This window comes from Lissotriton helveticus, chromosome 4_1 (genome assembly GCF_964261635.1).
Source record: "Lissotriton helveticus chromosome 4_1, aLisHel1.1, whole genome shotgun sequence".
NCBI lineage: Eukaryota > Metazoa > Chordata > Amphibia > Caudata > Salamandridae > Lissotriton > Lissotriton helveticus.
Genome location: NC_136063.1, coordinates 135,331,447 through 135,358,877, shown reverse-complemented (window position 1 = coordinate 135,358,877; position 27,431 = coordinate 135,331,447). Strand labels below are relative to the sequence as shown.

General features: G+C 43.6%; 1 protein-coding gene across 1 annotated transcript in view; it reads left to right on the top strand.

Annotated features, from left to right (window-relative positions):
* Positions 1–27,431, top strand: part of LOC144828415 (uncharacterized) — a 91,185-nt gene that overhangs the window by 21,767 nt on the left and 41,987 nt on the right. The window contains exons 3-6 of the mRNA XM_078686540.1: positions 3,395–3,462; positions 5,171–5,213; positions 9,697–9,769; positions 13,598–13,671. Of these exons, the coding sequence (XP_078542666.1) occupies positions 3,395–3,462; positions 5,171–5,213; positions 9,697–9,769; positions 13,598–13,671 (258 nt within the window). The remainder of the gene's footprint in view (positions 1–3,394; positions 3,463–5,170; positions 5,214–9,696; positions 9,770–13,597; positions 13,672–27,431) is intronic.

The window sequence follows — 27,431 nt, the reverse complement described above, 5'->3', positions numbered from 1 at the left end:
AAAACTGACCCTGAACCCAAAAAATACCCCTTTACCCAAAAACTAAAAACTGACCCTGAACCCTATAAATACCCCTTTACCCAAAAAACAAAAACTGACCCTGAACCCTAAAAATACCCCTTTACCCAAAAACTAAAAACTGACCCTGAACTCTAAAAATACCCCTTTACCCAAAAACCCAAAACTGACCCTGAACCCTAAAAATACCCCTTTACCCAAAAACTAAAAACTGACCCTGAACCGTAAAAATACCCCTTTACCCAAAAACTAAAAACTGACCCTGAACCCTAAAAATACCCCTTTACCCAAAAACTAAAAACTGACCCTGAACCCTAAAAATACCCCTTTACCAAAAAACTAAAAACTGACCCTGAACCCTAAAAATACCCATTTACCCAAAAACTAAAAACTGACCCTGAACCCTAAAAATACCCCTTTACCCAAAAACTAAAAACTGACCCTGAACCCAAAAAATACCCCTTTACCCAAAAACTAAAAACTGACCCTGAACCCTATAAATACCCCTTTACCCAAAAAACAAAAACTGACCCTGAACCCTAAAAATACCCCTTTACCCAAAAACTAAAAACTGACCCTGAACTCTAAAAATACCCCTTTACCCAAAAACCCAAAACTGACCCTGAACCCTAAAAATACCCCTTTACCCAAAAACTAAAAACTGACCCTGAACCGTAAAAATACCCCTTTACCCAAAAACTAAAAACTGACCCTGAACCCTAAAAATACCCCTTTACCCAAAAACTAAAAACTGACCCTGAACCCTAAAAATACCCCTTTACCCAAAAACTAAAAACTGACCCTGAACCCTAAAAATACCCCTTTACCCAAAAACTAAAAACTGACCCTGAACCCAAAAAATACCCCTTTACCCAAAAACTAAAAACTGACCCTGAACCCTAAAAATACCCCTTTACCCAAAAACCAAAAACTGACCCTGAACCCTAAAAATACCCCTTTAATTTAACATAATTAGCAATTAATCAATTAAATTAAATTAATTACCAATTACATTTTAATTAATTAAATATTTTTTAATTAACAATTAATTAAATATTACTACCAATTATTAAATTTACATATTTAATTAATTATAATTAAATTACTTCCCACCCTATTCCCCTATAAACCCACAACCCGCTACAGGAAATAAATTATTTGAATTTACATAATTAGCAATTAATCAATTAAATTAAATTAATTACCAATTAAATTTTAAATAATTAACAAATATTATTTAATTACCAATTAATTAATTATTACTACCAATTAATAAATTTACATATTTAATTAATTATAATTAAATTACTTCCCACCCTATTCCCCTATAAACCCACAACCCGCTACAGAATAAAATTACACAATAATTAAAAAAAAATCATTAATTAAAAATAATTATAACATAAAATGACACTTTTCACACATATTATAACATAAAAACACTATAAATAATTAAATATTATTTAAAAAACGATATTTTTTACTATCTAGATTATATACTTGGATATTTTCACTTTCTATATTATTTACAGTCGGTATTACTTCACTTACCTTAAAAACGATATTTTGGCTGTCGATATTCTGTCTTGTCGATATTTTGTCCAAACGATATTTAAAACTCGATATTCTGTCCAAACGATATTTTGGAGTCGATATTATGTCTGTGCACCACAAATGACGACATGGCAGTAGTAATGAGGGACTAGCAAGCCTATAAACGAACCCGAAGGCAGCATTTACGAAGGACAAAGACACATGCCAATGAAAAATATGGGCGGGGGAGTGGGCAGGGATCCCTCACGTACTGAACTACAGCAGATCTTCACCAGAGCAGCGCTTGCGCGCTTACTCTAGGCGCAACCTAAAAATCCCAGCCATGTGTTGTTTAAAGAGCCTGCAAAGCCTCGTCATGACACTGAATAGGGTTATAAATAAAAAAGTATGTATTCATTTGTAATTTGACTTCTCTGTCTTAGTTCCCTTTAATTATTAGTCATGGATCATTCAGGCAGCCCTAGAACGCAATTAAAAGTGCTTTCTATTTATATTTACTGTTCGAAGTATGCACAGATAAGTGCTGAAAATACGGCTTTAGGTGACTGTTTACTTTTGTACCGTCTGGGTCATAAAAATAATGAGCTGGCAATCCTATTCAGACTAGAAGTTTGTTGCAGGATCAGCACATTATTTATTTCCTCCACCCTCGATCCCTGATTAATGCCATAATATCAATAGTTTAACTTATATCTGAAACTCTACGCCACAGTCAATAACACGCTGAGTTACTTCAAGTGTCTGGGAATGTACCCTGCGTTCTGACAACTTACTCCTCATTCTCGCCCTTCACTTTCACACTCACCCTGCACTCACAGCGATCACAATGCACTCACACAGATAACCATGCACAAACACCAATCGCCCGCTCACCCTGCATTCACAGCGATCACACTGCACTCAGAATGCACTTGTGCTGTTCACCCTGTACCTCACCCGCAGTCACACGAGCCCACTACTGACCCTGCACTCATGTGGCCCTTCACTTACCTGTCCCCCTAATTGCTCAGTCTGCAATATCACTAAAAAAAACCATCACTAATCATGCATTCATTCATCTCACTCTGCATTTACAGCCGCACCCAATGGTAACCTCACTCACCCTGCAGTCACTCCTCTTACCCTACTCTCACACTGTTGCATCGATCACCATGAACTCACATGGGCACTCCTGCCACCCACACAGCGCAGAGGGTTAAGAACGTGTACCATATAGATCACAGAACTGAGTGAGAGTAAACTATGAGCAGCACTATAAAAAAAATGAAATGTTTCTCAGAATGGTGCTATAGAGAGATGAGATGCATTGTTGGTGGGTGTTAGTGAGGGAATTCATGGAGAAGGAGGAAATGGGGGAGGGGCGCCAAAAAATACTGTTGCCTAGTGTGCGACCAGTGCTAGGGCCAGCCCTGGCTGGGAGTCTTAGCCCCACCCCGAAGTTTGGGTCTAATTGCGCCCCTGTCGGTACCAAAAGTCTAAAAATGACTTTAAGATGTGCAGAAACCCTTGAATACTGTTAAATGTTCCAGTTGATGTTTGATGTCTTACTTGTCTAAGGCACACAAGCAAGTCAGTGCTTCTCCTCAAATGAACCAGTTAGATTTAAACTCTGCATCATAAATGGTTTGCAGAATGAAAATGTTCACTAGAACATGTACATGGACTCCTGGTTACGTGATTATCAGACTATTATTAAAAAAAGGATCTTTGATATTTTTCCTTTGTGTTCGGAAATCCTGATAAACATGTTTTAATTGAATGCCACTCAGTTTTTTATAAGGGCTCCCAATCACTCAAACCCTCACCTGTGCTTACTTTTCAGCCTCCCAGGAACAGGCCCCAGGATAAGTTGCTGGAGATTCTGCTGGTGTTTGCCAAGCAGCACTTCCGGTAAGAAGGCGGTGAAAGTTGGGTGCTGCGTAGAGGTGGGGAGCGTGAGTGGTGGAGTGATATCAAGCACTGCAGACAGCAGGATGCTGTTAATACTGACAGATGGCTACCACCACCAGACTGATGGACAGACTTGTAGGGAGCACCTAACTCATGAAATGCTAAATTACCTATAGGATAAATCTACTGTTCTTTCCTTATGTACACTCATTAAGTGTTAAAATAACTATAAGATAAATGTACTCGCCTGTCGCTCCATGCACCTAGTATACACCTACTGGGGACATCCTGGAGTGACTGAGTCTCCCTTTGTCAGCATCCTACCTTAATATGTGGGATCTCATCATCCAAAACCTGATAGCACACCAACAAGGACAGACTGTATTAAGTAGGACACTATTCAAATGGAAGGAAATATAAACAACCATTGGCAAAGTCAAGAGGTGTGGCTTTGAAAGAAAGTGGTATGGTAATGTGAAGCATTACAAGTAGATATCACTGGTATGGATGTGCATTTGTGTGGAAGCAAAGAACTACAGAATAATATTGGTGTAGGTTAAAAAGTCAGCTGACATTTGGACTGGTAAGCCAGATATGAAAATTCATGTAGTTTAATGACTGCTCCTGATCTGAGCTGCTGCCAGAGAAAACACCATCAATTATCTAGTTATCTAGGAGACTTTAATAGCTTTACAATGCCACATGTGTCCCTCTGACAGAATGTTGCACACATAGAAAGAGGAAAAAATGAAGAGAAATAAACATATTCCTCCTCGTTACGCCTACCCTGGGAAGGCGTAGCATTTTGGCACATTTTCCAGATCGTCCAGTAATGGTAAATCTGGAAATACATCAAAATCCATGGGTTTTGCGTGGCAACACCCATGCACCACCCAAGGAATGCCTCCCCGGGCATGCAAAGTGGCCCTGGGTGACTTCATAAATCGCATTTCAAGAGTTGTGTCGCTGTTGCAGAGTGCTGCAAAAGTGACGCAACCCTTGATAAATATGGCCCACAGTCTCTTGAAAAGAATGCAGGTACATATATAACTAGTACAATATCAACATATACAGAGAACGTTAAGATCAGGGAAATATATAGGATGTTGCAAATGAGTATGTAATGTGCACTATTTTTCTGCAATATTTATTTATTAGGCAACTGCATGATTTATTAACAAAAAGTGACGCACTGGCGGCGTAAAAGTGACGCACAGCCTCATAAATGAGGCCCTTGCTACTTAATACATTTTACACAACGCAGGGCAGAAAGCAAAGTTGCTGCGCTGCGTTGCGTGAAAGGGAGACAGCAGAAATATGTACTAAGATATGGCATATTTCTGCTGTCTCCTAGCGCTGGTGCACTGTGCTGCTTAGCGTCAATGCAAGCAGCTTTGCACCCCGGTGCAAGGGTGCCTGCGTTACGGGCAAGATTGTCTTTGTGCACCAGGGGCACCTTCCGGCACAAAAACAAACCTATGTGTGCTGAATAATGTGGAACACATAAAAAGAGGAGTAACGAGGAGAAGTAAACATATTTCTCCTCGTTACGCCTCACTGAGGAAGGCGCAGCATTTTAATGCATTTCCAGGTTTATTCGTTTTAGTAAATCTGAGAATGCACCAATCTCCATCTTCCGAACACTTCTCAATATTAACTCTGCTGGATGCATTTCTACCCCCAAAACTAACCCTTCTTCTGCTTCTAGGAATCCAGAGAGAGTCTGCAGATCAACAGTGAAATTCACAAAGGTGAGAGCATTAGGGTCAGAGGTCAGGGTCTTGTTGAAACAGCCTGGGCAGAAGGAAGGTCCTTTAACCAGAAGTTCCTCTGCATTTTTCATTTGATTAATTGAGAAATGATCATCGGGCCTCTGATCATCAGGGTTTGGACTAGGAACATGAGAGACAATTAATGATTTAACTTCATTTAAATATAGGACCAATAAGTCAGCAATACTGCCAATAATGCAGAGGAAATAGCACATAAACTCCTACCACTCATAATTAGATTTTAGTTAATTGTTGTAATAATTTTATAATTTTTGTTGTAATATTTTTGCAATTGCAATTGTTGTAATAATTGTTCTCAATTAGCTGTTTGCACAGATGTTTGTTACATAAACCTCAAAGTAATAGTTTGCCAAATGTTACTATTCTCCAACTCGGTTGCTTTAACCCACTGGGTTCTGCCACCTTCCCAAACATCAGAGGCCTGGCTTTGAGTCAGGGGGTCATTGGATATCCTGATGTTCATTCCAAGTAGAATCTACTGGCTGAATCCCCTCCACAGGGGTGAATGCGGACAGACATTGATCCAGTGAACTCCCCTGAAGATCTTGAACCATCTCCAGCACTTGGAAAAATGTCATTACAAACCAACTCTACATCAGACCCTCACTGCGCTCAGAACAGTGCAAAATTCTCCTCAAGTATTTGTCAATAGTGTTGTCTCTTAAATACAAAATGGAAAGTTCAACACAATCCTGGAGCTCCTCTGGAAACTATATTATGTCATTAAATGTATCTGTCACTTCAACAGGAGAACTGATCATTGCATTTGTAAAATCGTAACAATGGGGCATATTATCAAGTAAGGGCGTTACATTATCGCCGCTTTTATCGGCAGGAAACTGCCGATAAAGTGGCGATAATGGGCTTGATAATATGCTCTATGGAATTCCAATCGAAGCCCATGTTAGATGTCTTCACATTTAACATGGGCTTCGATTGAAATTCATAGAGCATAGTATCAAGGCCATTATCGCCGCTTTATCGGCAGTTTCCTGCCGATAAAAGCGGCGATAATGTAACGCCCTTACTTGATAATATGCCCCAATATTCGTGCAGGAAAATATGTATAAAAAAGTTAGAATACATATCTAAACATTCCCCAAAAACTTTTTTTGAATATACAAACCTGCATGATGTCTTGATGCTGGCGGGAATGTCTTCATTTCGTCAGTCTCAGTGTATCCTCCGGGGCGTGGAGTGGCTCCGTGTTCAGATGGTTCACATCTGACATTCCTGCCAGCATCAAGACATCACGACCCTTGAGGCTACTCAAAGTGCACCGAATATATTTATTTGATTAAGGTGTTTGACCACACCACATGGCTCATGCCTTTATTGCTCCATTAAGACAGCGACACCCGGAACCTTGAAGCGTCCTAAATGAACTCTTCTTCGCCCAGATGAAGGCCTTCACCTAAAAAATGTCCATTGGTCCCTGTTTGAAGGTTGAAACGCGTTGTCAGTTTTACCTTGAGGCTAAGAGTAACCTAAAAGGAATCAATACACGTATTTTTGGGCTTGATTAGATAAGCACAGACGTGGGGGCATATTATCAAGAAACAACATTAACATTATCGCCACTTTATATTGGGCGAAGGCACACCAGGGTGTATTTGTAGGAGAGCTCGCACACATGGTCTGACTATCATCCTGTCTACTGCCTGAAAACGGGACTTTGGGGCCTTATTGGGTGTTGGGGCAATATAGAAAACGTAATTGAATTTGTATGTTCTGTGTAACAAAACCCAATAAAAATTTGTTTTAAAAAAAAACATTATCGCCACTTTAGCGTCAGGAAACTGCCGCTAAAGCGGCAATAATGGGCTTGATAATATGCCCTTGTGAATTCCCATAGAAGCCCAGGTTCTGGTGTTAACCTGGGCTTCTATGGGAAATCTCAAGGGCACATTATCAAGCCCATTATCGCAGCTTTAGCGGCAGTTTCCTGCCGCTAAAGCGGCGATCATTTTAACGTTCTTCTTGATAATATGCCCCCATAAGTTTTTGACCAGTATTCTGGCCCCTTTAGGACCTAGAAAATACACAGCAATGAGGATTGAAATAGAGTAGGTCCCGGCATTATTTAAAATATTGTAGGACAGAAGAGTCTTTTCTTGTTTGGCTCATGTATTATGATTAATATTGTATTAAATGTGTAGTGGTATATTGGCCGCATTTGCTTTCAAATATCGGACTCAGGCCTTGTATGTTATGTAAACAATATATTGTATTCTGCATGTCATGTAAATAATGTGTTGTTTTCTCACATTTTTCTGTGTAAATAATAAAAATGGTGCCGAGGTATATGTTTTAAAATGTAAAAACATGGGAAAAACTAGATAAAAAAACTTGGGGGCAGATTTATGTTAACTGGCGCATCCCCAGGGATGCGCCAGTTAACATGCGCCACAGTGCGCCACAGCTCCGCCACCCATGGTGCGCCGCATTTATGATGCGGCGCACCATGGGGCAAAAACGGCACAGATGCGTGACGCATCTGTGCCGTGAAGGTGGCGCATTGCTGGAGTTGTGTCGCAAGCGCGACGCAGCTCCAGCAAGGCTATGGGGTGCCCCATCTCCACAATGCTGCGTCAAGACCTACGCCTGCTTCAAGCAGGCGCAGGCTTTTGACGCAGCATTGGCCTGAAAGTGACTGAGTGAAATCTTATAGATTTCACTCAGCCACTTTTGCGAGGCGCACCTGCCCCGGAACGCCCACCCTGCGCCGGAACGCCCACAAGCGGCGCAGGGCTTTACAACGTGACGCATCTGCCTAGATGCGTCACGTTGTAAATCGTTCGTAGGGATGCACCACGTTTACGCCGCCTTGCGTGACGCAACAGCGGCGTAAACGTGGCGCAAGTGCCTCATAAATCTGCCCCTAAGAATAATAATTGATGAAACTCAGAGTCAATAAAAAGGACTTCTTGAGGACAAATGATTTATGCTTGATCTATGGTTGGGGGGGCCCTTGTGTATTGGTAATATGTAGTTGATTCCCGCCTCTCCATCCCTAAATCGAATCATCCCCTTTTTGTGTTTAATGAGTTCAAATGATGGCAAAGCAACTCCAGCTTTCAATTCTTCTGAAGTTGTTAAATTAAGGACCATAAATAGGGCAGTAATATTTGTTATTTTAAGGCCTTCGAAACGACAGATGCAGCAATATAATTTTTGCAGTCATGGAATTTCTAAGTGATTTGAAATATTTGTATAGCACTTAGTAAGGAGTGCTTCATCCTATGTGCCAATTGATACACACACGCACGCACACACACACACCACACGCACCACACTCGGGCTATACCAAATGTAAATGTGATCAATTAGCCACGTTAAAAATAGAAGGTGAAGTTCATTGGACTCAAAATCATGACCTGGTGATGAATGACAGTGCTGCACATCACTCACTGAGCCACCTTGCCATCCCTCTGCTGTTCCTTCCTGTTAATGCTCTAAACGCATTTGAGATACTGGGGGATATGAACAATGAAGTGGCGGAGCGTGTCGTTAGTCTACTTGGCTTAACGCCGCGCTCCGCCACTTTGGAAACGCAAAGGCTGCACCATATTTACAAGAATGTGGTGCAGCCCTGCGTTTCTCTGCGATGGCACTACGTTTAACAACGTAGCTCCAACACAGGCACCCTTGCAAAAGAGAACAAGGATGTCTGTGTGCAGGGGAGGATTGGTTATGTAACGGAAGGTGTCCCTTCCTGCACATAAACAATTCTAAAATGTAATTCTGTCACTTTCATGTGTGCTGCTTCATACAGCACACATGAAAGTGACAAAATTGTTTTTTTTAAAAGTTTGTTTATGTACAGGAAGGGACACCTTCCTACACATAAACAAATCATGGCATTTTGCTTTTTCCATGTGTGCCGCACAAGGCAACACACATTGAAAAAGCAAAAACGAGGAGAAATAATGCATTTCTCCTCGTTTCGCAAACTTAAGACCAGGGTTTACCTGGTCTTAATTGTGACGCTGCCTCCTGTGTACGCCATCCTTGTACATAGGGGGCAGCGTCAAATACAATGGGTGTTATGCTGCAAGTCCCACCACAATATGACCCTTTCACACTAACCATAGCGTGAAAGGGTGCCTTATGTACATGGCAGAAATATGCCATTTTAAGTGGCTTAACGCTGCCTTGTACAAAGCCGCAGCCCCTATCGCCACGTTGTGACGTTGTGGTGGCGATAGGGGCTTGTACATATACCCCACTGTGTGGTGAGTGACAAAATGGAGTCAGTAGGTGCCCTGTGCTATTTCATGCCGGTACTAGAACGATGGAAATCCAGTGCCAAATATGGTCATGACGTCAGGAAATGCAGTGTGCTGTGAGCCTTTGTATGTTTATATCTCAGTTCCAGCTGTCATATCTGTTTTAAAGGCGTTGTTTCTAAGATCTGCCCATTTTTCCTCTGTTAACACAGAAGCTTATTTGGGAACCCCTGCTGCCTCATTCGGACCCGGAAGTGGAGCGTATGGCCCTGGAGTGCTTCCAAGGTAAGAGGGGGCTTTTCTCTCAGGGGGCGTGCTTTCTATCGCAAGACGACATATACATCCCCAGGGGCTTATTGACAAGCCCTTTGCACGGCTGGTACATCATTTTTTCACTTATTAAAAGTGATGCAACAGCAGCGCAAGGAGCTTGTAAATATGCCCCTATGCCTTGTGCTGCTGCAACGTCATTTTTTATGACCCTCGGTGTGTAAGAAGCCTGCTCCATATTTACCAGGCAGCACTAAGCCACTTTTTTAGCTTAATGCTGCCTCCTAAATATCGTTTCCTTTAACACCGTTTTCTGCGTTAAAGGGGCGTGCAATGGGTGTTGATGGGGGCGTTCCCGGCAACATCCATGGCTTTTTGACACTGTCCCAGATTTACGAGATATCCTAACTCTGAGGCAGCGCCAAAAATGTACGCCTACCTGGGGGAGGTGCAAGGGAGGCACAACGAGGGGAAATATCTTATTTCTCCTCATTTCTCCTCTTTCTATGTGTGCTGCATTCTGCAACACACATAGAAAGAGGAAAAAGCCTTTTGTGAGTGTTTTTGTGCAGTAAGGTTTCTCTTCCTGTACAAAAATAATCATCCCTGCAACGGAGGCACCATTGCACCGTGGTGCAAAGGTGCCTGCGTTGGCGCATGGCAGCCTATTGTGGGCCAGCGCAGGGGAAAAAGGACAGGATTGCGGTGTATCTCAATGATACGATGCATTCCCGCCCTTTTCTTTTGCCGTAGGGCAGCGCAGTAGGACGGCCTGCGGCGCTGCCCTACGGCAAAAACTCATAAATCAGGCCCTTAGTCGTATGACCGCTATGGGAGACAAGTCCTTGCTCTAGTTGTTCTTCCATTAAATGCTGACCCTCTTCACCCGCAACCCTTAGGTTGAGCAAGTTACTTACCAAACATGCTCTGCGAGCACTGAGGTTGTGATCACTGGCCTCTCTGCATGCACCTTCCTGCAAATAGGTAGACCGCACTTTCTCACTGCTTCACCTGTCCCATCACCACTGCCGCTGAGGTACTTACCATAAAACCCAAGGTCAGATGAGACCAAACGAAGGGGCAGATTTACAAGCACCTTGCGTCACATTTGCGCCACCGTTGCACACTTTTGTGACGCAGCGGTGGCGTAAAAGTTGCGGCACATTTACAACGTGATGCATCTAGGGAGATGCAACACGTTGTAAAGCCCTGTGTCACATTATACCTGCGCCAGGTATAATGTATGCAGGGTGGGTGTTCCCATGCAAAAAGCCACGTAGAACTGGCGCAGTGAAATCTACAAGATTTCACTGCGTCACTCTACGCCTTCACTGCATCAAAATCCCTACGCCTGCTCAGACCAGGCGTAAGGATTGACACAGGGCTTTTTACATGGGACCTACCTGTTTTCTGGCACATTGCTGGAGTTGCGTCACTTTTGTGACAAACTCCAACAATGCGTCACTTTTCCTCCAACAGATGCGTCAGAAATTCTGCCGCATCTGTAATTCCTTGCGCCTTGATGCGCTGTATTGTAAATACAGTGCATCCATGGTGGTGCAAGGACATTTGGAGATGACGCAAGGAAACTGACGCATCTATGCAGATGCATCAGTTCCTTGTAAATCTGCCCCGAAGAGTCCTAGGGAAGCCAAGACAGTCTGCCCAGGCACAACACGTGTCAACTCTTCTGACTTAGGTGGGAAACTCTTGATTTTGTGAGCTAAAAAGGAAGTTATTTCAGCTTCCTCCCACCTAACACCCCCTCTAAAGCAACTCAATTGGGTAATTAGAATGGGACAGGTAAGAGTCCCCCCACAGTTCCCTATGAATAATCACTACGTTGCGATTGAGATAGAGAAACGAGAAAATGTGCAATGTACAATAACAACAGATTCATTTTGAGGCCTAGTTATGTCAACTTTAATTTGATTGTTATGTCAAATACAGCTCAATTATATTACTGCGGTTTCAGTTGAATTCATTTCAGTTTTATTCTTGATTCTGAATCAGAGAAACACACAAAGAACGTACACACAACTAAGGCAAAAACAATTTACATTCATAAATTAGAATACAGAACACTGAAAGATAAACCAACATTACCAAGTCATGGATTTATGAGAATAAATTGCCTAATGCTCCTCTGCGTTGTATAAAATGAAGCGGAGGTAAAAGTTGTTTGAAAAACAGCTTAGTATAAAAATTATAAAACTCACCGAAAAATATCAAATGCGACACAGAATGCGAGGACGCCCCGTCCCAAGGTCACTGGAAAAATTGTTGCACCCCGAGGGGAAACAGAGAAGACGCAATGTGGTCCAAGTTCCAAAATTGACCAACAAAGACCTTTCCCAAGAGTTCCTAAGGCCCAGTTCCTGATGACGCTATTACATTGATATAAGCTTCCCCATGCGTTAGACACTCTCCTCTCTCAGGCAAAGCTCCTGGGAGTTATTTGAACTCATTCATGTTAACTTACCGCCCTTTATGTATTACTCTAAATTCACTCCTATAGTAGCTGCACACTCCACCGACAGGGGGGGCTCTGTCTCACAGGACAGGTGCAATGAACTTACTGTCTTAATCAGAAACTGACGGGGGTGTTTATGGCATTGAGTATTTATAGTAAAACAGCGATTACTCGTTGCTTGCTCATGAACATCAATATAATTTAATGTTTATGCTCAAGGGAAGGTATTATGTCATTTTTGTTTCACATGTTCATTTCTGTCGCATCTACATAAAGAACATAAGAAAGAAATATAGAGAAAAAAACACGATTTAAAAAACAATGACTGCAAATCATCTTGACAAGCTATCTTGCTAAGATCTCTGGAAGGTGCACACACATACAGAACTGCACAGCAATGCAGCGGGGTAGTGTGTCATGTGTGGAGTCGTTTGAGGCAGTTTTACCACAAGACTTAAAAAATCATCAAATGGGAATTAGTGATCAGCTCTTCAAATGGATTGACAGCTGGTCGAAAGGATGGTGCATAAGGGTAGAGATACTAGGCACAATGTCTGGGTGGTATGCGGTGTCCAGTGGCGTTCTCGAAGCCCCGCCCCCTTCGTTCAGGGCCTTTTTATCAAAGACATAAATGCTTTGGAGATAAATGCAATGAAGAGGTTTCCATCTGATGATGATACAAATCCAAGTATGATGGTAGATAGAGAAGTTGGATCACTAATATTTCAAAGGGATCAGGGCACCCGCGAGTTTCACAAGACAAGTAAAAGAAATACCAGGTGCGTGGTGAAGGTTGTAGGCCACATGCTGCATGAAGAAAGACCAAACTGAACGGGGTGCCCTAGGACTGACCTGAACTGAAGGTCAGAAGGAACCCCTGCCTCATTAGGACCAGTGTTGGGTTTGAGTATAGATGCCTTTTGAGTCAGGTCAGAGGGAACGTCTGCCCTCAAAGGGCCTATGTTGGATCCAGCTATGGGTGCACTGTTTTTGGGTCATAGGTATGTTTTTAGGTCGTAGGTATGTCTGCTCCCTGGGCGTTGATAGGCTATTATGATCTTGAAATGCTTACGCTAGCACCGGTTGGATCTTAAATCTGGGCAACACTAGTGTGAGTGGACTAAGGAAGCTCCTTCAAAGACATGTGACACAGGATAAGTTCAGGCTGGTAAGATCCCTAAGGCGATGCAGGGTTTTGGAGATCTTGGGGTCCCCTTTGAATGTGTAAAAGGGAACAATTTGATATATGGAGGTTCACATGCATAGGAGTTCCACCATGCTCAAACTATAATGTAATGGACGATTAGAGCTTTAGCTCAAAAATGTGAAGCTGTTAACAATGGTTAATGTTACTTTTGCTACTCTTTTAGCTCTGCTGTGTTTCACGGGGGACAGCCCGTGCCTTCCCAATATGGAGGTGCCTCTTGTCCACTCAATTCTTCAGGTAAGTCATTTTCCTTTTTTTTTTTGATCGCGGTCGTAAGTATGACGCGACAATAAAGCAATACAGTTCCATCAATTGCAAATTCAGAAGTTTAGAATTATAACAGTCGGGTGGGTGTAACTGGGTGAATCAAATAAAGTGCAGCGGAGGAAAGAGAAGAAAGCGACGAAGATAGTGGCTATGGAGATGGGTGGTCGTGACCAGACTGTAATCGCCTAAGACATCCCTATAATGGTTCCCATAGTCTCCTGTGCCGAGCGCGTCGCTCATCGTTGTCCATGATCAGGCCACTCGAGGAAGCCGGTGTTGATAAATTCATGCCACCAGAGCAGAGCGTTGGGAGCCTGGGCCAGTAGCCAATGACGAGCCAGGATCAGTCGAGCTAGAGCGATATCAAAAAAATAGATACCACTTAAGTAGCTGAGTACAAGAGGTGTATGGCCAAAAACAATTAGCTTAGGGTCCCACCTCACAGTGATCCTGCAGAGCAGATTCAGCTTGCCAAAGACAGTCTGTCAACAATAAGAAATAGCAGGACAGGAGGCAAAAATATGGACTGAATCTGCCCGGTCACAGGAACATCAAACACGCTTAGCGTCCTGCCTCAGGTTTATAATAAATAAATGATAAGGAGTATAATAGAAATCATTAATACTTTAAAACTGGTGAGTTTTAACTCAGAAGACGTTCAAAACTGTATGTGCAAAGAGATGTATATGTCTCATTTCATGAGAGGTGATTGAACCCTGAGATGTCGGCTCAATTGATCTGCTGCAATCTGAAAGATATAAGACCGTCGTTGGCCTCCACTAGGATCATTATTTAAGTCTGGCTAATGCCCTGCACATGTGGGCCGTGCTACAAATATTCAAGAAAAAAGGATGAGAAGCCAGCTTACCTCTTCCACCTTCGGACCTGGGATAAAGTGCTGGATTTGCAGGTAAAAACCCAAGCGGGGAAGAGAGAATCTCAGGAAGATTGTCTTGAAGGAGAGCAAACACTCGCCTTTGTAAAAAGTGCCCAATGTATATACATGGGATGCCTGGAAGCAATCTATAAAACTGTTGTGCACTTGTCGGGGAATATTAGGATTATAGCTCAGATAAGAATACACATTAAATAATGTAATTCCTGGAATTTGCATTAAAAAAAAGGCAAAGACCCTCAGTGTCTTAAATCAAGTTTTCATAAAGTAGACAGTGTTAATGATGCCGTTATGTGGGGTGATATGTGCCCCCCAAGGGATATATTCTGGGAAAAGACATCCTAAACCCCACGGTTCACACCCCAACACTTTAACTAGTCAGGACATGATCGCCTCTAGAAAGTATACTCATAAATTGAGTAAGGAGAGTCCACCCTCGAAACGTGGCCTCTGCGGCAATTTTATATTGGCCCTGGGTTTTTTATACCCCAGATTGATTTTTGCCAGAAGGCTTCAATCTGTGTAAAAAAAGTTAGCTAGATACAGAGGTATACACTAAAACAGTTATAGGTAGAGAGGCAGGATGAGCATTTCAATTAGATTGCATAATCCAATTACACCAATATGTAAGCGATGCCACTTACTAATTATCTCCAAAGTTCTTCTAGAAAGTGCACCATAGTTGAGCTTGATCACATCTTCCATTTTTAAGGAGACTTCAACCCCCAAGTAAGTTGCTGATTTGACCCATCGCCTGTCATCCTGAGAGGGAACTGTGGGGCATATTATCAAGGGGGTTTATCTCCGCTTTTTTGGCTTTAAAAGCCAAGAAAGCAGAGATAAAATTATCTCCCTATTACCAAGCTGTCGCTAACACCAGTTAGTGACAGCTAATAGGAGATAGCGACCATCTTGGGCCCCGCTTTGCATGTCAGTGATATTTATCACTAATGACATGCAAAGTGGGCGTGCCAAGATGTTAGCGACTGGAAACAGTCGCTAACATCGCTATCTCCTATTAGCAATTTTTGGAGATATTCGCGCTAAGCACGAATATCTCCAAAAGCTAACACCTGCCCTGAGCAGTTCTTCACCATGTTATCCAATGGGAGGTGGATAACATGGCTAAGAGCATTTGCTCGATAATGCATGAATATCGCTGACTTTTCAGCGATATTCATGCATTGCGGCCGTTTTTTATCGCATTTGCGATAAACCTTGCTAATAGCAAGGTTTATCTGCGATAAAAATCGCCGATGTGCGGCGATAATTTTTGTCTCTAAACAAGTTAGAGACAAAAATTATCGCTAGTTGTTGGTAATATGCCCCAGTGTTTGCTAAAACCAGAGTTTTGTCGAGGTTAAGTTTGTAACCAGAGATAGCCCCATACTCACTTGTCATTTTTTCGATAGCTGCCAATGAGTCCTCTAGGGCAGAAGTTGGAATAGTAAGATCTTCTGCATAGGCGAGCAATTTGGGTTCGAGTTGATGAATCTGCAGCTGAGTGATGTCCCTTGAGCTCTTCACGGCTTGAATGTACGGTTCAATATAGAGCACAGAGAGCAGAGGTGAAAGTGAACATCCCTGACGGGTACCACAGATGATCTGAATTATTTCAGTTGAGGAACCTGAACATAGACCTCTAGCCATAAAATTCTGGTAAAGCTATTGAACCTGAGCAATAAACCGCAATCCAAAACCTTGATGTCATTATGGTGGCCAGAGAAAAAGTAATGAACCCGGTCGAAGGCTTTTTCGGTGTCTAACATTATCGGTCCGAACGCATTTCTCTTAACACAGCCTGTCTCTAGGGCAGTGATAACAGCATTAACATAGGCAGCACTATCCTGCCCCAGAAGGAAACTATGTTGATTCTCATCGACAAGATTTGAGATGACCGTTGCAAGCCTATTAGCCAATATCCGGGTATAGATCTTGGAGCCCGCATTATTCAATGATATAGGCCAAAATAAGCCAGGGAGAAAGGGATCTTTCCCTTTCTTAGGGAGGATGACGAGGTTGGTCTCCGTCCATGACTCGGGAACCTGCTCAAATAACTCAAAAGAGTTAAATAGTTCACAGGCGGCAGGGGCTAAAACATACTTTCGTCTAACATAAAATCCCAGCGGGAGTTGATCAGGGCCAACGGCCTTACCTCGTGCCAGCTGGCCAATTGCGACTTCTACTTCAGAGGCTAATATTAAGTCTTCTAGCCTATGCTGCTGTGAGATAGAAAGTTTCTGATGGTGGTAGGCCCAGGGAAACTGATCAGTTCACTCCATTGATGGGGTCAGTTCCTCGTTGTAGAGCTTCTGATAGAAGCTGCGGAACTACTCTCGAATAAGGGTTGGATCAGTGACTATATCACCTTGAGAATTCTTAATCCCTTTGATAACAAATGCATTGGCCCTATCTTGAACCGAAAAAGAAATTAGTTGGCCCATTTCCATGCTGTTTTCAAAAAATGTTAATTGTTTGGCCCGAGCTTTCTTAATTTCATTGTCAAGCATGAATTACCAAAGGGCAGCTTGAGCTGTTCTAAACTAATCCATCAAAGATGCATAGGATCCCAATTCTTGGGCGATTGCAGTACGAGTCAGAAGGGAGTCTAAACCTTTGAGTGTAGACCAGGTGTTTCCCTTGGCCTGAGCAATCTGCTTCACGGAGGAAGGAAACATAGGGGCATATTATCTAGATGTGCGTTATATAACGCACATCGCACATTTCGATATCGCCGGCTATCGCAGGATTTTTTCGCCGTGTTAGCGCATAATTATCAATGCGCCACACGTAGGCGAAATTAAATCCGGCGATAGTCGGCGATATGGAACATTAGCGCATGAAAAAAAACGTTGTTTTCACTCGCTAATGTGTGCCTTGATAATATGGGGTGGGGTGGTTTCAGCGTTATGATCCACACCTCCATGTTATCCATGCCTTCACACCTGGTCAGAGCAGGCGTTGGGAGACCTGCGTTAAACGAGTTTAGCGCAGATCTCCTTCTCCCAACGCCTGCCTTGGTAATAGGGTGTTCCTACCTCCAACCACATTTTACATGTGGTTGGACATGGGAACGCCCACTTTGCATGTCTTTAGCGATATTCCTCGCTGACATGCAAAGTGGGCTTGAGGCAGGCGTTAGCATGCCCTTGTAAATAGGGCGTTGGAAGTATCGCCACTTTCTCGGCACGATTCGCCGAAAAAGCGGCGATACTTCAGCTTGCTAATATGCCCCATAATTTATAGCAGACTTCTCCAACCAGAGCTTGTGAGCTACTGGTAGCTCTCCATCTACCTGGAAGTAGCTTGCCAGTGCGCAGACCAGCCCACTAAAGTAGAAGCTAATGCTTACTTAAATTAATATGTGTTTCACAGAATTGAAAAGTGTGTGTTCAAAACAAAAATGTGTATTTTCAGAACTCATATGCTTAGCTGATGTTTGGAGACAAATGGCTGCATTTTAAAATTATATTTAAAACAGATATTTGAGGGATAAATCATGAGGCATGGGGAGACGTAACTAAAATTATAACCATGGTGCTAGAGGCAATTAATCTATGGCTGTCATGTGTTAACCCTGTATTTGCAGTCCAAATTCATGATGCCATTTTCACATTACCGATGACAACCTTTCCTGATACACTGATGGCAATCTTGTCTGGCATGCTGACAATTAGTGTAGAAGCCTAAAACATATAATACCAAACAAATAATAATAACACTCTGTCAGCACATAAAATGAATAGATTTTAATCTAGATCAACAAGGCAATGTGTGTAGCACGGAGACAGTCAGCATAGCCACTAGGTGTCCAAAGAGGGGAAGTCTTTCTTAGTTTTTATTGATACAAACCCCAAAAGGAAGGGCGTCATTATGCATGCAATACAGGTCAAGCATAGAACATTTAGTCCAATCAAAAGAGGCCTAAGCAGCGTGATACGTTTCATGGTCTAAGATATACTGTTGCTGTCCACGTGTCTAGTGTACGTGACACTTTGGGACTGCCCAGGCTAATGCAATGTATCAGCCTCGGTACCTTTCAATAGAAGCGATTGCAATATCTAGTCTAACGATGAGCACGTACTTTGATACTGCCAAATATGGTATGCTCAAGCGCTTGTGGCTAAGCTAGCATCATGTGCTGTTCGAATGTGGTTCTTGAGCAGGCCTGGCATTGTGAGAGCAGCTTTCTTTCAGAGCCATGGAAAACTACAAGCATTTGTCTAATACTTTTGTGTCAATTTTGTGCAGGCCTGTAGATTAGGGGCCTCATTTATGAGGGCTTGCGTCAGTTTTGCGCTTCCGATGCGTCACTTTTTGTGACGCATCGGTGGCGTAAAACATGCCTCCTGTTGCGCACTATTTAAAAAGTGACACATCTAAGCAGATGCGTCACTTTGTAAACCCCTGCGCTACATTATACCTGCGTCAGGTATAATGCATGCAGAGGGGGCGTTCCCCCGCAAAAAGCTTCGTAATAGTGATGCAGTGAAATCTATCAGATTTCACTGCGTCACTTTTAGGACGCTGTTGCGTCAAAATCTTGCGCCTGCCTCACAGCAGGCGTAAGACTGACGCAAGCCCTTTCACATGGGGCTTGCCCCATGTGAAAGGACGCATTGCTGGTGTTGCGTCACTTTTGTGACACACTCCAGCAATGCGTCACTTTTGTGCTTACAGATATGTCAGAAATACTGACGTATCTGTAAGTCCTTGCACAATGATGCGTCATATTGTAAATATGACTCATCATTGGGATCGAAAGGAGGGCACAATGAAAAGTGACGCATCGCTGTTTTCTCGCAGCGATGCGTCACTTTTCATAAATGAGGCCCTAGGTATTTGGTATCAAATTATAAGGCACATTAGCACATTAGTAGCTCAGTATTATTTTTATTGACATAAGTAGCTCTTATTACAGAAAAGGTTGGAGCCCCATGAATTATACTATGACCCCTATTAAAGGCTTTCAAAGCATCCCAAACCATGGGAATGCATGCCGAACCAAGGTTCTACTCCACAAAAGCCTTGCCTCCTTAACCATAGAATGAATGAAAGAAGTAGTTTTTGATTGAATGTCAAAGGACGTGGCTTCAAATTTAATAACGAACCCTCAACCCGGATAAAAAGAGACAGTGAATTGTGATCCGAAATAACCCTGTGGGTCATAAACTACTGAGAAAGGACACAAGAGTGGCTAGCAAGGAACATATCTATTCAAGAACAAGATTTATGAGAGGCGGAATAGTATGTAAACCCATGTTCTCTCATCCAGAAGTGTTGCCTGACATCCACAAAAGCATAAGATTCAATCACTTGCAACAGAGCACCTCTGGCAAGTTTTTTGAGCTATAAATAGTTGCTAAAGGATAGTTTGCTCCCTTGCCATGATAGGAAGAGTCCACATGTGGATTGAGCGTGAGGTTGAAATCACCAAAGATTATCAATGGTTCTGGTCATCAATGTAACTCAGACAACAGAGAACAGCCTATTAAAGACCACAGGGCCAACATTGTTGGCACCATAAAGTACGCATAACGTAAAGCACAGTTGGCCCCACATAACCATTGCGACGATCCATCGTCCACCCGTATCTATGCAATGGTGTATGAGTACCCAGCTCTTGTCCCGAGCCAGGAGCCTCCCCTGAGTACTAGTATTATCAAATGAATAGCCTAAAAGGGAGACAGAACAGAGACCGCCCAGAGGCTCAAGGCGGTACAAAAGGGGGTGGTGATGGACGGAGCATCTGAATCAATCAAACACTCACACCCAGTCAAAAGATCTGGGTTTAATCCATTACCGTTCTTTAGCCCACTCTGCCGCCCCAGTTCAGACATGGCTATATGCAAATCAGTCTGACCCTGTGCCCTCATGGAAACAGTCCAGCCCGAACTGCCAAGCCATGTCTTCCCTGGACCGGAAACAAGCTTCCGAGGAACGGTTTCTGGCATTCCAGCCGTCTATAGCCCGGCTTGCTTGAATCCAGTGGCAAAGTGAGCAAGGGACTCACGTCTGAGCATACCCTGCCACACTTATGGCGGCCAAAAGTGGTACAAAAGGGGGTGGTGATGGACGGAGCATCGGAATCAATCAAACACTCACACCCAGTCAAAAGATCTGGGTTTAATCCATCACTGTTCTTTAGCCCACTCTGCCACCCCAGTTCAGACATGGCTATATGCAAATCAGTCTGACCCTGTGCCTCATGGGAACAGTCCAGGCCGAATTGCCAAGCCATGTCTTCCCTGGCCCAAGACAACCCAATACAATACATAACATCGGACCTAATGGAACCTAAAAAATCTGAAATCTAATGCTAGCTACCAGCTGGCCTAATAAAAAAGACATAAACCAGGGAATATGAGAGAGAAAAGAAACAAGAGGAGAGGCAGACTATAAATTAGATAAAGCTTAACAAGGCGAAGGCATGGCATGATGCAGAGATTAGCTCAGCCTCTCAGTAGCTTCCATTGAGGAAAGAGAAAGAGGGAGAAAACGAGACATAGCATACTTAGCCAAGACCATTAGTTCCCTTTTTTCCACTTTGACACTTAGTCAAGAGCTCTTCGACCTTTGGAGCATCAAAACTTGAATAAACTTGGAACTCAAATCGAATGCGCAGAATTGTGTGCTCCAATAGTGACACCAAAGCTCCAGGCTTTTGAAGTGCTGGGATATGTTCTCTCAGCTGCCATCGCCAAACCACAGTCTCATGACAAAAATCCGGACGGAGAAAAAAATAGACTCCGGCCGCCTTCAGTGGTGATCTAGGGTGGGCAGCCCTGTGTGTCTATCTCCTGTTGGAGCAGGAAGTTACCCACATAAATAAGGATGGCCCTTGGTTGGAGAGGAGGTGATCCCTCAATGGGAGGATGAAATGGATAGTTATGGGCTCTCTGAATGATGCAAAGCAAAGCATTGTGCTGCTTTGCATTACTTTGCACCATGGGGGCCGTGCCAAGGGTGGAACATAGGCGTTCCCATGCAACCATCCAAGGTTTCCCATGCTAAACCCACTTTACTAAATAAAGTAGATTGAGCTTAGCGTGAGAAAACTGCACCCTTTTCAACTAGGCGCAAGGAAGTAGAAATGCTTTAATTTCTCCATGCTTTCCCGACTTTCCATGCGTGCTGCACTGTGCCTTGAACCTGTGCAGCATGTATGCAAAGTGGGAAAAGCTTTGCATTGTGCCTAGCATAGTATTTTGTACAGGAAGGTTACCCTCCCTGTACAAAACCTATGCTTCACCAATGCACACACCCTAGCGCTATGGCAATAAGGTGTGTGCATGGCGTGTGGCAGCTGAAATCAGCGCCGGATCATGGGAAAGAGAAGGATTATTTATTTGAGACTAAGGAGTAAAACTGAGTAAAATGGACGGGTGTAGAAGAGAACAAAAGAAATTATAGTTAAAAAAATGGATGCAAATGCAACTGAATAAAGAGGCTGTCGCCACTGGAGTGGGGCTAAAACGTAGCCCCACAATTTGAAAGGGAAGGAGAGAGCCATATCTTAAAAATCGTGGCACTCTCCTGCTCCCTCCCTAGCATGCAAGTAACAAACTGGTGGAAGTAAACTCCCAGGGGGCATATTCATCATACTTTCACGCAACACAACGCACACAGCAACTTGCTGCGCTGCGTGAAAGGGAGAGGGCAGGAATGCATCATATTCATCAATATAATGCACATTCTTGCTTTCTGTCTGCGCTACCTCACATTGTGATGCCTGGCACCAACTGGCACCCATGTGCCAAGGTGCAAGGGTGCCGGCGTTGTAGGCTGTAGGAGGGGTATCTTCCTGCACAAAAACAATCCTCAGAGACATTTTCACAGCAGACTTAGAAAGAGGAAGCAACAAGGAGAAATAAAGATATTACTCCTAATTGTACCTCTGTTGGTAAGGCGTACGATTTGACACATTCCCAGGAATGCATTCGTGGATGCGTGGGAACACCCACAATCCACTCGTGTAACGTCCCCACCTCGAAGTGTAACGCTAGGCAGAGATTTGCACCAGATTTACCAAGCCACGCAGGGCCACCCAGATTGACCATGCGTGGCTTGGTAAATCTGAATCTAGGTTTTGCGTCGCCCTGAGTCTCCTTGCATGGCAGAATGGAGATGCACAACTATGATAAATGAGGCCCCTGGTACCTCATGCTGCAAGGTTCTGAACAGACCCAGAGAGTGCGAGTAAAAATCAGTTTTCGGTTCATTTAGATGTTGATGATAGTCCCAAAGCAGCCACAAATAGCATACGCAGCTGTTTTAGCACTAGTGCATTTTTAGGGCTGAGCTAAAAGTGTGGTTGTTCGTGGTTTGCGAACATATGTACCACCAGCTTTTAAGTGGTGGTTACTACAAGCAATATGCCAAAATAGCCCTCGTAACCTGGATGAAAATACCATTTGCATACATTTTCAGCCAGTGTTTGGGCAGATGTAAAAATCTGGCACAAAAAATGTTCAACATCTGGCAATAATGCTAATTGTTACAGGGAATTTTTGTGTGCAGTTTTTGCAACGGATTGTAAATGACATTACAAAGTACTACACCATAATCAGGACACTTTGGTTGGGTGATAGTTTTCCTACCAGCAGGTAAGGGGCAGGCCTGCTTTTCGGGGTTTAAAAAGGGACAATACTTACTGGCCAGTATCTGTGGTGGCCAGGGATGCTTACTACTGGTGGCCCAGGGCCTCCAGTACTACTGTATGCAAACTGGAAAACCGTGGGGCATATTATCAACAACTAGCGATATTTATAGCTAAATAAGCTTAGCGAAATTTTTTGTATTGCCGCGCATCGCCAGATTTTATCGCAGAGATAACGTGCTATTAGCAACGTATACCTCCAAAGCGATAAAATATCCGGCGATAGCGGCAAAATGCGTGAATATCGCTGGAAGTTCAGCGATATTCAGGCATTATCGCTAATAGGGACTTACCCTGAATATCCACCTCCCATTGGATATACAGGCTAAGAAGTGGTCTGAGCAGGCGTTAGGATTTGGTGATATTCGCGCATAGCTCGAATATTTTAATCGCTACGCCTGTGTTTATAATAGGCGATAGCGATGTTAGCGACTGCTTTCAGTCGCTAACAGGTTGGGCACGCCCACTTTACATGTCATTAGCGATAAATATCGCTGACATGCAAAGCGGGCCCCAAACCGCTCGCTATCACCTAAAAGCTGTCGATAACTGATGTTAGCGACAGCTTGCTAATAGGGCGATGAAATTATCGCTGCTTTGCGGCCGAAAACGGATGCAAAAGCAGCGATAATTTCATTTCGCCTGCCTTGGTAATATGCCCCCAAGTTTTTGGGAACTTGACTCTCTTGAGGAGTGAAGGGAAGCAGTCAACTGATGAGGTTGTCAATTTTAGAAGTGAGTGAAGGGCCCATACTTTAAATGACATTGGTGATTTCTGTTAGGATACATCTGCCCGTTCTCCTATTTTCTCAGTAGCCCTAATTTCAAAGAGGACCACGCTATGAGTTTTGGCTAAGGTGTCTGAGAATCTGAAAAAATCTCCAAAGTCGAGGAAGAGAAGCCAATATGTAACTGGTATTCCGAATGCACTGATAAAATGGAGCTCAGTTCCTATGTTCCTCCTATCACAGCGTACAGTGCTTCATCAATCACTAGCTACGTCCTAGCTATAGAAATAACATTACTTGTCGTAACTGGATACGTATACGATATGGATTCAAGTAATGTTTCACAATGTTGGGAACACATGCATTTGATGTTGGTTCAATAGATTGAGCTCTTCTGCGGCGTACCACAAGGATCATCACTCAGCCCCACCCTCTTCAACGTGTACATGAGCCCGCTCGCAGCCATCGCACGCCAACACAGCCTCAACATCATCTCCTACGCCGATGACACCCAGCTGATCCTCTCCCTCACCAACGACCCCGCCACCGCCAGAACCAACCTGCACGAAGGGATGAAAGAATTAGCAAAGTGGATGAAGAACAGCCGTCTGAAACTGAACTCAGACAAGACGGAAGTCCTCATCCTTGGACCATCACCATCTGCCTGGGACAACTCCTGGTGGCCCCCGGCCCTAGGCAGCGCACCCATACCAACGGACCACGCACGCAACCTGGGATTCATCCTGGACTCCTCCCTGTCGATGACCAGACAAGTCAACGCCGTCTCGTCCTCATGTTTCAACATCCTACGCATGCTCCGAAAGATCTTCCGTTGGATCCCCACCGAAACCAGGAAGACGGTCACCCAGGCACTTGTCACCAGCCGGATGGACTACGGAAACACCCTCTACACCGGAACCACCGCCAAACTGCAGAAAAGACTCCAACGCATCCAGAACGCCTCCGCACGACTCATCCTGGACATCCCCCGCCACAGCCACATCTCCGGACACCTGAAAGACCTGCACTGGCTTCCCGTCAGCAAAAGAATCACGTTCCGCCTCCTTACCCACGCACACAAAGCCCTCCACGACCTAGGCCCCAGGTACCTCAACGACCGCCTGACCTTCTACACTCCCACCCGCCAACTACGATTGACCAGCCACGCTCTTGCTGCCGTGCCACGCATCTGAAAAGCCACCATGGGAGGAAGATCCTTCTCCTACCTGGCAGCCAAGACCTGGAACTCCCTCCCCATCCATCTCCGTCTTACTCAAGACCACCTCTCCTTCAGGAAGCAACTCAAGACCTGGCTATTCGAGCAATAACGGACCTCCCTCCGCCCCCCCAAGCACCTTGAGACCCTCTGGGTGAGTAGTGCGCTATACAAATTTCTTGATTGATTGATTGAGCTCTACTTATCACAAAACCACACATTTGGTTATCCCAAGTCTGAAAGTGGTGGATCACAGGGCACCACCACTGAAATCACTGCAGTGCTTCAAATGTTGCACCAGTTTTTACCCAATTATTGCTTTGTCGCCCAACTTACCTTCTCCCTAAACTTCTATGATTGTCTCAGCCTTCCCGTTGAAGCCAGATCTACAAAATATATGTATGTACTCTGCGAATCAGGAGATACCAACATCATGGATGAACTTCTCCCGTTCAGAAAATCCGTGAAGACTTGGCTGTTCCCTATGGTTTGAGTTGGCTGATTTTACTGCTGTCCCTCGGTTCTTGTCTTTGGAGCAGCAGCGCCAGGATGCCTGCAAGGCGACAGTGCGCTTTATAAGCTTTATAAATAATAAAATGAAGCTATGATTCCCACACTCACCAGGGTCACAGATATGGGACGTCCTCCAATTGTTTCTCCTCCTATTATAAAAATTCAACTTTTTTGATATGCATATTGCCTCAAATCCAACTAAACAACCTTTGCGTTTACTGCGAAAAGAGAAATGGATGGATGTGTGCGACCTTTGGTCCTTCTGAAAGTCTGCTCGTGCCAGACCTGAGCTGGTGCATCAGTTTTAAAGTTTTCCAGGTCCAAGGTTTGACAAGCAGGAGGTTTATTGAACTTACTCTTTCCAGTAGCAGCTTCTAAAACATCATAAAACTGCACCAGATAAGGTTATACAACTTGCCACCCTTTGCGTTGACCACGTGCCTTAGGTTCTCTTTGTTCCCACAGGTAGTTTGAGTTGCTGCCTGAAGGTTTGCATGATGAACGGTGTGACCTGCATGACAGTGTGAGGTTTCCATTGAGTGTGGACTTTATACAGGCCGCAGGAGACACAGCCAGATCAGAAGTTTATTGTCAAGGGTCTGTAAAATTGCGGCTGGATCCACTGAAATTTGTGAATGTTTCACAATTCTGTTGGTGGCATTGTGTAGAGATTAGGTATTGATCTTTGATTTTTACTATTTAGCCAATGTGTCGCAGAGATGACACTGATTAAACTCTTAAACTAGGTCCGAGAGAGAAGACAATGGAGCAAATGCTATAGTATGATCATCCATGGTATACAGGGAGTTTGTTTTGGAAAATATTTTTTTTTTTTAAAGTTTGCCAGACAGCCCTCAAAGCTGAGGGTACTGTCCGGCAAACTTTTCTTACATTGACGAGAACCGCCAATACGGTGGTTCCTGTCAACATAGAGAGATGTCCATAGGGCCAACAGACATCTCTAAATTTGGTGGGCAGAGATCCATCTGGAAGGCAGAGGGTCCATACAGATAAAACTCCTTCCGACAAACTCTAAATTAGCCGCTAAGTTTGAAATGGTATCCATTTACTGAGTTACTGGGCTAAGTCACATGGACATGGACAATCAACAGATTAGGAATGTTGCTCAACAAAACTACGATTTAATGCAGAAGAGATAACCCGCTGGCAAATGTATTAAAATACATAGCCATGATGTGTGTGACACATTGATAGTGTTCTTTTTTCATCAGGGAGAGAGACTGTTGTACATAGCAACACAGACTACGCCAAATGCAAAATGAAGGCATTTAAGGTTACAAAGAGAAGGCATTTCCAGCAACACTAAGATGTTGCAGACAGAAGTTATCAATATTACAAGACCTTCCAAAAATAAAGGATTTAAGAATAATTAGTGACGCAACAGCGGCGTAAATGAGGCACAAGGGGCTTGTAAATCTGCCCCACAGTTCTTAAGGAAGCAGGTTCCAGATGTAAGAGCAGTTGGCCGGAAATATTCCTGGGTTAGCCAGCATGGCTTCCAGTTTGAAATGAACAATCAGTCCAAATCTTGCCTCTCTGGGGTCTGCTCTGTGTGGGGCACAGGGCTCTAAAATATGTCTTTCTGCATCCTGCTGAATACTGGCTCTTTTAGACAACACTATCTAAAAAATAGAATGTGAATGGTACCAGAAAACATAAAAAGTTTACATTTCACATGGATCTCGTAAGTATGTACAT